The 9,890-nt window shown below is 41.1% G+C and overlaps 1 protein-coding gene across 1 annotated transcript in view; it reads left to right on the plus strand.

Annotated features, from left to right (window-relative positions):
* The first annotated feature begins 328 nt into the window (after positions 1-328).
* LOC115209569 (mast cell tryptase-like) overlaps positions 329-9,890 on the plus strand; it is a 36,684-nt gene continuing 27,122 nt past the window's right edge. Inside the window, exons 1-2 of the mRNA XM_036501677.1 lie at positions 329-416; positions 2,634-2,659. Coding sequence (XP_036357570.1) covers positions 329-416; positions 2,634-2,659 — 114 coding nt within the window. The remainder of the gene's footprint in view (positions 417-2,633; positions 2,660-9,890) is intronic.

A 9,890-nucleotide genomic window follows, 5' to 3' on the forward strand; every position in this document is an offset into this window, starting at 1 on the left:
GGGGACAAACACAGAAAAACACACACACACATACATATATATATATATACATATATACGACAGGCTTCTTTCAGTTTCCGTCTACCAAATCCACTCACAAGGCATTGGTCGGCCCGGGGCTATAGCAGAAGACACTTGCCCAAGATGCCACGCAGTGGGACTGAACCCGGAACCATGTGGTTGGTTTGCAAGCTACTTACCACACAGCCACTCCTGCGCCTGGATAAATGTGAACAATGTCTAAATTACAAGTGTCCCAAATAGAACGCAATGGAAACTGTGTTCCATTCAACCGATTTGAAACCGTGGCCCGTGAATTAAGGGCACAATGCGTTATTCCGTTGGCTACATTACCTCTTCTTGCATCCACTGCTGGCTGAGCAAGACTCAAACGCCTTTATCTCCAGAGGTTCCTGGTAAGTGGGGATGGAGAAATATTGGTTTCAAATTTTGGCACAAGCCCAGCAATTTTGAGGGGAGGGGATAAATCGATTACATCGACCTCAGTGCTCAACTGGTACTTATTCTATGGACCCCTAAAAGATCCTTTCTACTGGAAGCACAAATACAGTTCTATATTTAAGAGATGAGGAATTATGTACATTATTTACATTTGACGGATATTTGACAAACAAGATGAGGAAAAATATCCGTCAAATGTAAATAATGGAAGCACAAAGGGGGAAGGGATTAAGTCGATTACATCGCCCCCAATGCGTAACTGGTACTAATTTTATCGACCCCAAAAGGATGGAAGGCAAAGTCGACCTCGGTGGAATTTGAACACAAAACGCAACGTCAGATGAGATACCTATTTCTTTACTACCCACAAGGGGCTAAACACAGAGGACAATCAAGGACAGACAGACGGATTAAGTCGATTACATCGACCCCAGTACGTAACTGGTACTTAATTTATCGACCCCGGAAGGATGAAAGGCAAAGTCGACCTCGGCGGAATTTGAACTCAGAACGTAACGGCAGACGAAATACCGCTAAGCATTTCGCCCGGCGTGATAACGATTCTGCCAGCTCGTACTGCCTTCATGGCCCTCAATTTGGACTCAGAACACAAATGGACATCCTAGTACTCAAGTTTCGGACTTTCCAGAATACGTTCGTTATCGTAAAACTGATTGGTCCATGTCAGTGAAGCTTTACCTAGTGTCGAACGGTTATCGCACGCTATTTTCAGCAAAAACTGGTACCTTGTTGTGCCACTATTTCCTACGTATGTGTGTACACACACACATATGCACATGTGTGTGTTGTCTTTCTGCCCGTGTTTGTCCCCCACTATCACTTGACAACCGGTGTAGGTGTGTTTACGTCTCCGTAACTTAGCGATTCGGCAAATGTGACCTATAGAATCAAGCTTAAAAGAAAATAAGTACCACTGATATTGTTGGGCATTTTTCCCGGCGCTGTAACGAATCTGCCAGCTCCCCACATTGAGATGGAGAAATAGTGCAATTACAGAGCAGAATCGATATTTTTGGCAGTTTTTTTTGGGGGGGGGGCGGGGGTTTCAAGTGTTTACTGTAATGAAATTTACTGGAACAACGAGTTGGGTCTATGATTTGTAACTTGGTTTCTCTTCGCCATCACATAGACATTATTATCATCTCAATTAATGTTTCATTATGTAACAAACTCAATCCGGATCAGTGTTTGATGTGATTCTTCAAGGAACAACATCAACGAGTATCTTGCTGCGAAAGTGTATATGTGTCTGGGGGTTGTGGGGGTGGAATATCAAGATTTCTAACAATTATCTTTATTAATTTGCTCTTTGCTTTCACAATTCGAAATTTTCTTTATTTCTTTGCCCCCCTTTTTTTTGACAAGATTCTTGTATGATCCCAAGAGTTAAATTCAAAATTAAAAGCAATTAAATTCTTGTGATTATAATTTTTTATTCATATTTCAATTATTAATTATTTAATTAGTTATTTAAAATTGAAGAACGCTTCCGATTCAAAGAGGGGAAATTTTGATGAATAATCAATAATTATATTTAATGTTCTGCGAAAGTAAAAATAAAATAGATATAAAAAAATTTTTTAAATAAAAACATTTTTAAAACGTGTTAACAAAAAGGCCATTCCTTTCTTTCGCGTTGCCTTAATTATTTTCTTCCTCTCAAGAATATTTTCAACAATATGACTGCAACTGTTAAGCTGTACTCTTGGAATGGTAAAAAAAAAAGCCTTCTGGCCGATACCTCGTAGACAGAATTAGTCCATGATTTTGGTTGGTTGGAATTGTAAGGTGCCATTTAAAGAGTGCCATCGTGATTCTCATTCCCTAAACATTTATTTTTTTATTTGTTTTTGTTTTTCAATATTTTCTTTCTGTTTTTTTTTTTTTTTCCTAATTAACTTTCTGTATTTTCTTATTTCGCCACTGTTTCAGTTTGTTCTTTCGGTGGTGGTGGTGGTGGTGGTTATGGCTGTCACTGTTGTTTCACTAATACCACCACTACCACCACCATTACCATTAATAACCCCACCACCACCACCAGAACCGCCGCCGCTACCACCAAAATTAACATCACAATATTCTAAATTGTTTGATTAAATCAATTTTTCCCATAAAATTTTTAAATCTCACTTTCATATCTCTTATTTCAGTATCTATAGAGTCGACAGAGGCTTGGGTTCGATCCCAGGTCGCAACTATTTCTGCTACAGCGAATTGGCAGCAGAGTTCAATTTCTGCAACAGCGGATTGGCAATAGGGTTCAATTTTGAGTCGCATCTGTTTTACCTAATGTTGCTGTTTTATCGGTCACGCCTCTCATTTCTTCAACTATTGAAATAAATAAATCGAGCACCCATTAATGGATATTTCTGATACTGAATGCGCGTGGCTTAGTAGTTAGGGAATACGGCTCACGATTGTAAGGTTGCGAGTTCGATTTCCATCGGCGCGTTGTCAAAATTTCGGGCAATATCAAGATTTCTAGCAATTATCTTTATTAATTTACTCTCTGCTTTTATAATTTAAAATTTCCTTTCCTTCTTCCCCCACACCTTTTTTATAAGATTCTTGAATGATTCCAACAATTAAATTCAAAATTAAAAGCAATTAAATTCTTGTGATTATAATTACTTATAGTTACGTCCACTCAACAGGAACACATGAGTCGTACCTGTAATTCAATGGGACAGCCTTGTCACATTTTGTGTCATGCTGAATCTCATTGAGAACTACATTAAGAGTACGTGTATCTGTGGAGTACACAGCCACTTGCACGTTAATTTCACGAGCAGGCTGTTCGGTTGATCGGATCAACTTTAAGCCTCGTCGTCGTATCTAACGGAGTGTCAGTTTGTTTCGTTTGGTTTTTCTTCCTCAGATGGTGAAAGAGTCCAGCAATGGAACCGATTACCCATTGAAGAATTCGTCTGGTAAATATGTCCATTTTTGTGCGTCAGAGGAAATCGAAACATACCAGTGGAGGCTGAATATGTCTAATCATGCAGTTGCTACTATATACTTACCACTGATGACGTTCAAAGAAGCAGAAATGCGTATTTCATAAGGTTTTCGAAGTTTCTAAACCCTTTTCGTTTGATCGTGATATACTTCTATGATTTTCAGCCCTATACGTAGCTGAATAGTGAGAAGCTTGCTTCCCAACAACATAATTCCGGGTTCAGTCCCACTGTGTGACACCTTGGGCAAGTGTCTTCTACTATAGTCTCGGGTGGACCAAAGCCTTGTGGGTGGATTTGGTAGACAGAAACTGAAAGAAGCTTGCCATATATATATATATATATATATATATATATATATATATATATATATATATAGTTTCGGACTTTCCAGAATACGTTTGTTATCGTATAACTGATTGGTCCTCATCAGTGAAGTTTTACCTCGTGTCGAACGGATATCGACTGCTATTTCCAGCAAAAACTGGTACCTTGTTGTGCCACTATTTCCTATGTATGTATGTATATATATATATATATATATGTATACACACACATACACATGTACAAGTGTGTGTTGTCTTTCTGTCTGTGTCTGTCCCCAACTACCACTTGACAACGGATGTTGTTGTGTTTACGTCTCTGTAACTTAGCGGTTCAGCAAAAGCGACCTATAGAATCAAACTTAAAAGAAAATAAGTACTTGGGTGGATTCATTTCGCTAAAATTCTTCAAGGTGGCCGCAGTCTAATGGCTGAGACAAGTATAAGCTAAAAGATAATACTGCTTCTATTGCCAGTAACAAAATATTTATTTCTGTGTTGCCCACAAGGGGCTAAACATAGAGGAGAAAAACATGGACAGACAAACGGATTAAGTCGCTTATATCGACCCCAGTGCGTAGCTGGTACTTATTTAATCGATCCTGAAAGGATGAAAGGCAAAGTCAACCTCGGCGGAATTTGAACTCAGAACGTAACGACAGACGAAATACCTATTTTTTTACTACCCACAAGGGGCTAAACACAGAAGGGACAAACAAGGACAGACAAACAGATTAAGTCGATTACATCGACCCCAGTGCGTAACTGGTACTTATTTAATCGACCACGAAAGAATGAAAGGCAAAGTTGACCTCGGCGGAATTTGAAGTCAGAACGTAACGGCAGACGAAATACCGCCAAAAATTTCGCCCGGCGCGCTAACGATTCTGTCAGTTCGCTGCCCTTAGTAACAAAATATTGTCTACCGCCAATACTACCTCCTCCTGAACTACCACCATCACCACTACCACCACCACTACCACCATCATCATTAACATCTCATCACCACATCCGCCCCAATTCCATCATCATCATTATCATAGCACCACCATGACACCCAACACCTACACCTTGTTGATGTCGATGCCCTTTCTCCTCCTCCTCCCACTACTACTACTACTACTGCTACTAATACTACTACTACTACTACTACTACTACTACTACTACTACTACTACTACTACCACCACTACTACCAACACCACCACCACCACTACTACTACTACTACTACTACTACTACTACTACTACTACCACCACTACTACCAACAGCTACTACTACTACTACTACTACTACTACTACTACTACTACTACTAGTACGTCGGTTGTTGAAGGCCAATGAAAAAGTCACCGGGATGCTATGTCGTGTGTCTGTTCCGTTAGGTTGTCTCACCACGTCTCACCATGTTCGACGGGGCCATGATCAATGATGATCCAGCATGGACAGCTTCCGGTTGTCAGTCACGCCCTCTGTCGATGTTAATGGGAATTCTTCAGTCAGTCAGTCACTCATATCGAAACAAAGAGAGAGAGGAAGAGAAGGAGAGAGAATGTAGAAATACCAAAATACAAGCATATATATACACACACACATATATATATATATATATATATATATATATAACGGGAAGCTTTATGAAAATAGACAAAAGACGAAGGCAGGTGGAAAACAAACAAATACATAAATACATACACACATACACACACACGCACATATATAGGCATGTAGAATGCATATATACGTGCATGTATACATAATGCATATGTAGGTGCATGCATGCATACATACGTGCGTGCATGCATGCATACATACGTGCGTGCATGCATAAATGCATGAGTACATGCAGATACAGCATAGATACAGACGGATGCTAGACATAGAGATTCACAAAAAAAAAAAAAAAGCCAGTGAAGAAAAGCAAATTATTTTAACAAAATTAAAGAAAAATATTACACTTCCTCCAAGTAGGCCGAGGAACAGAAACAGCAACAACAACAACAACAACAACAACAACAACAAAGAAATAACACTCTGAAGAAGAACAACAACAAAACCAATTGTAAAAACAAACAAAAAGATACAGTGAAAACAGTAACAAAAAATTTTTTTTAAATCGCAAAAACAAGAAAGCCTAGAGCAGTTGCAACAATAAGTGTAATGGTTACAATGTAGAGGTGCAATGGCACAGTGGTTAGGGCAGCGGACTCGCGGTCATAGGATCGCGGTTTCGATTCCCAGACCGGGCGTTGTGAGTGTTTATTGAGCGAAAATACCTAAAAGCTCCACGAGGCTCCAACAGGGGGTGGTGGTGATCCCTGCTGTACTCTTTCACCACAACTTTCTCTCACTCTTACTTCCTGTTTCGGTTGTACCTGTATTTCTAAGGGCCGGCCTTGTCACTCTCTGTGTCACGCTGAATATCCCCGAGAACTACGTTAAGGGTACACGTGTCTGTGGAGTGCTCAGCCACTTGCACGTTAATTTCACGAGCAGGCTGTTCCGTTGATTCGGATCAACCGGAACCCTCGTCGTCGTAACCGACGGAGTGCTCCCATCAATGGTTACAATAATTAAGACAGCAGCAGCAGCAACGACGACAACAACAACAACAACAGCAGGAGGCGCAATGGCCCAGTGGTTAGGGCAGTGGACTCGCGGTCAGAGGATCGCGGTTTCGATTCCCAGACCGGGCGTTGTGTGTGTTTATTGAGCGAAAAAAACCTAAAGCTCCACGAGGCTCCAGCAGGGAGTTGTGGCGACCCCTGCTGTACTCTTTCGCTACAACTTTCTCTCACTCTTTCTTCCTGTTTCTTGTCCCCGACTTCCTACACAACCACTGAGCCTGGGTGCGCATTCATCCATCCGTCGATGCTCTCGGTGTCGGGGATTGACCTGCTTTCTCTTCTGCGGGTCTTACGAATAGCAAAGGACCACGTTTTGGACTTCTTCCATTCTGAGACGAAGACCGCTTCGCTCAACAGCAACAGTAACAGCAGCAACAACAACAGCAAAAACAAGTAGTGACAACAGTAAACAAAATGGCACTCCGTCGGTTACGACGACGTCTGTTCCAATTGATCCGATCGCCGAAACAGCGTGCTCGTGAAATTATTGAACAAGTGACTGAGCCTTAACGTAGTTCTTTGGGAGATTCAGCGTAACAGAATGTGACATGATTGGCTCTTTGAAATACATGTACAACTTATTTTTGCCAGCTGAGTAAATTAGAGGAACGTGGAATATAATGTCCTGCTCAAGGACACCATGCGCCGCCGGGAATCGAACGCGAGACCTTACGATGGTGAGCTGTATACCCTAACCACTATGCTACGCGCCTTCACAGTGACAGTAATAAAATGTAGATCAGAAGATGTGGCAATTGTCTACAGACCTGCAAAGACCATATGCACAGCTTCTTTCTACAGACCTACAAAGACCATAAGCACAGCTACTTCCTACAAACCTACAAAGACCATAAACACAGCTCCTTCGTACAGACCTACAAAGATTATATGTATATAAGTGGAGGTGCAATGCCCAGTGGTTAGGGCAGCGGACTCGCGATCGTAGGATCGCGGTTTCGATTCCCAGACCGGGCGTTGTGAGTGTTTATTGAGCGAAAACACCTAAAAGTTCCACGAGGCTCCGGCAGGGATGGTGGTGATCCCTGCTGTACTCTTTCACCACAACTTTCTCTCACTCTTACTTCCTGTTTCTGTTGTACCTGTATTTCAAAGGGCCGGCCTTGTCACTCTCTGTGTCACGCTGAATATCCCCGAGAACTACGTTAAGGGTACACGTGTCTGTGGAGTGCTCAGCTACTTACACGTTAATTTCACGAGCAGGCTGTTCCGTTGATTCGGATCAACCGGAACCCTTATCGTCGTAACCGACGGAGTGCTTCATTAAATGTATATAAACTTGCCATACAGATGTACAAAAATGAGCACAACTCCTTCCTATCTACCTCTAAAGAACCATAAGCGCATAGCTTTCCTCTAACCCTACAAAGACCACGAGCAAAACTTCTGACAAACATAGAAAGATCACGAGCGCAGCTCTATTCTCCAGATAGAGCAAGATTAAAATCTATAGAGATCCTAAGCACTTAAGATGGAAAATAATGTTTTGTCTTGACACCATGATCACTTCGAAATTATATTCCCAAACGTATAGACCACTTCGTATATTATTTTAGCAAGTTTAAAGTGATTTCTTTTGTGTCGTAAATCATCTACCATTCTGTGCCGTAAGCACATGCTTATTTTGCTTAATGTTTAATCCAGCGCTGTTCGCAGACCTATAAAAACCAAGTGTACATCTTAAGGCGACGAGCTGGCAGAATCGTTAGCAAGCCGGCGAAATGCTTAGCGGTATTTCGTCTGCCGCTTCTGAGTTCAAATTCCGCCGAGGTCGACTTTGCCTTTCATCCTTTCGGGGTCGATTAAATAAGTACAAGTTACGCACTGGGGTCGATATAATCGACTTAATCCGTCTGTCTGTCCTTGTTTGTCCTCTCTGTGTTTAGCCCCTTGTGGGCAATAAAGAAATAAGTGTACACCTCCTTCCAATCTACAAAGACCACAGTTCCTTTCTGCAGACCTACAAAGGCCATAGACAAAACACCTGTTTCTAGACCAAATTAGTTGTTTAATAAAATATTTGGGAGAAGATTTGTTGATTATACCAACCATAGAACTTAAAAGGAATTTTGTTTTAATCGACAGTTTGAAAAGCAAAGTCGACTCTAGTAGAATTTGAATACAAAATATAAATTTATGTGCCAAAACACTTCAAATCATATTCTCAACTGGTTTGAATATTTTTCTAACCGATAGCATTTTTATCGTAAAAATATTTCAAGACAGTTCTGGTATTTATCTTCTCTTGCTGTGTAAATTGAAACACATGAGATGAAGTGTGCGGCCTCGTATGAAATAAATCTCTCGGGGCGGGTTTGAACTTTCGACTCTTCAGTCGATAGTACCATAATCTATCCGGTTATTTCCGTTGGAATCTCTTTAAAAACCGGATTTTTTTATTCATGTAGGTTCTTCATTGATCAGCACACTTCCTGTGATTGCAAACTCTCACTGACGACATCAGATTTTAATCAGCTTTCGACATATCTATATCTTCTTTCCTCTCTTTCACTCTCACATCCCCTTTCTTTCCCCTCTCCTTTTACCTTCCATACTCTCTTCTACTTTTCTACTTCCTCCTTCTCACACCCTCTAGCTCTCCTCCTCTTTGCCGCTCTATTTCTATCGCACTTCTCACTGTCACTCTAACTCTCTCTATCTCTGCCCCTCCCTCCACCTTTCACGCCTATCTCCCTCACCCCACTCTTTCACTCTTTCTATGTCTCTCCCTCTCTCTTTTCTCCTGCTCTTCCTCCTCCCCCTCTCTTTCTCTTTCTCGCCCTCTCTCTCTCACTCAAATCACTCTCTTACCACTTACTGCGGCCACACTTCATTTCCGCTCCCATTGGAACTAACACCAGATTTATCTTTTGTGGACATTCTCAACCATCTGACCCCTGATCAATCCAATTAGATACTGTCCAAAGGTCAGGGTTTTTCCTATAAAACACCTGAGAAAAAGATCAATAACGAATACAACGAGGAACTCATTCATATCTTTCTTTTTATCAAAATTCCTTCTCTCTCTTTGTTTCTCTCTTTCTCTGACCGTCAGTCTGCCTGTCTGTCAGTTTCTCTCATATATATGTGCGTGTGTGTGTGTGTGTGTGTTGTGTGTGTGTGAAGGCGCGTGGCTTAGTGGTTAGGATATTCGACTCACGATTGTATGGTCGTGATTTCAATTCCCGGCGACGCGTTGTGTCCTTGTGCAAGAAACTTTATTTCACGTTGTTCCAGTCCACTCAGCTGGCAAATATGAATAGCATCTGTATTTCAAAGGGCCAGCCTTGTCACACTCTGTCACGCAGAATCTCTCTGAGAACTACGTTATGGGTACACGTGTTTGTGGATTGCTCAGCCACATGCATGTTAATTGCACGAGTAAGATGTTTCGTAACCACGGAGTGCTCTTTATATATATATATATATATATATATATATATATATATATATATATATACACACACACATGATTTATGCAGCCA

The sequence above is a fragment of the Octopus sinensis genome, linkage group LG3, assembly GCF_006345805.1.
Source record: "Octopus sinensis linkage group LG3, ASM634580v1, whole genome shotgun sequence".
Lineage (NCBI taxonomy): Eukaryota > Metazoa > Mollusca > Cephalopoda > Octopoda > Octopodidae > Octopus > Octopus sinensis.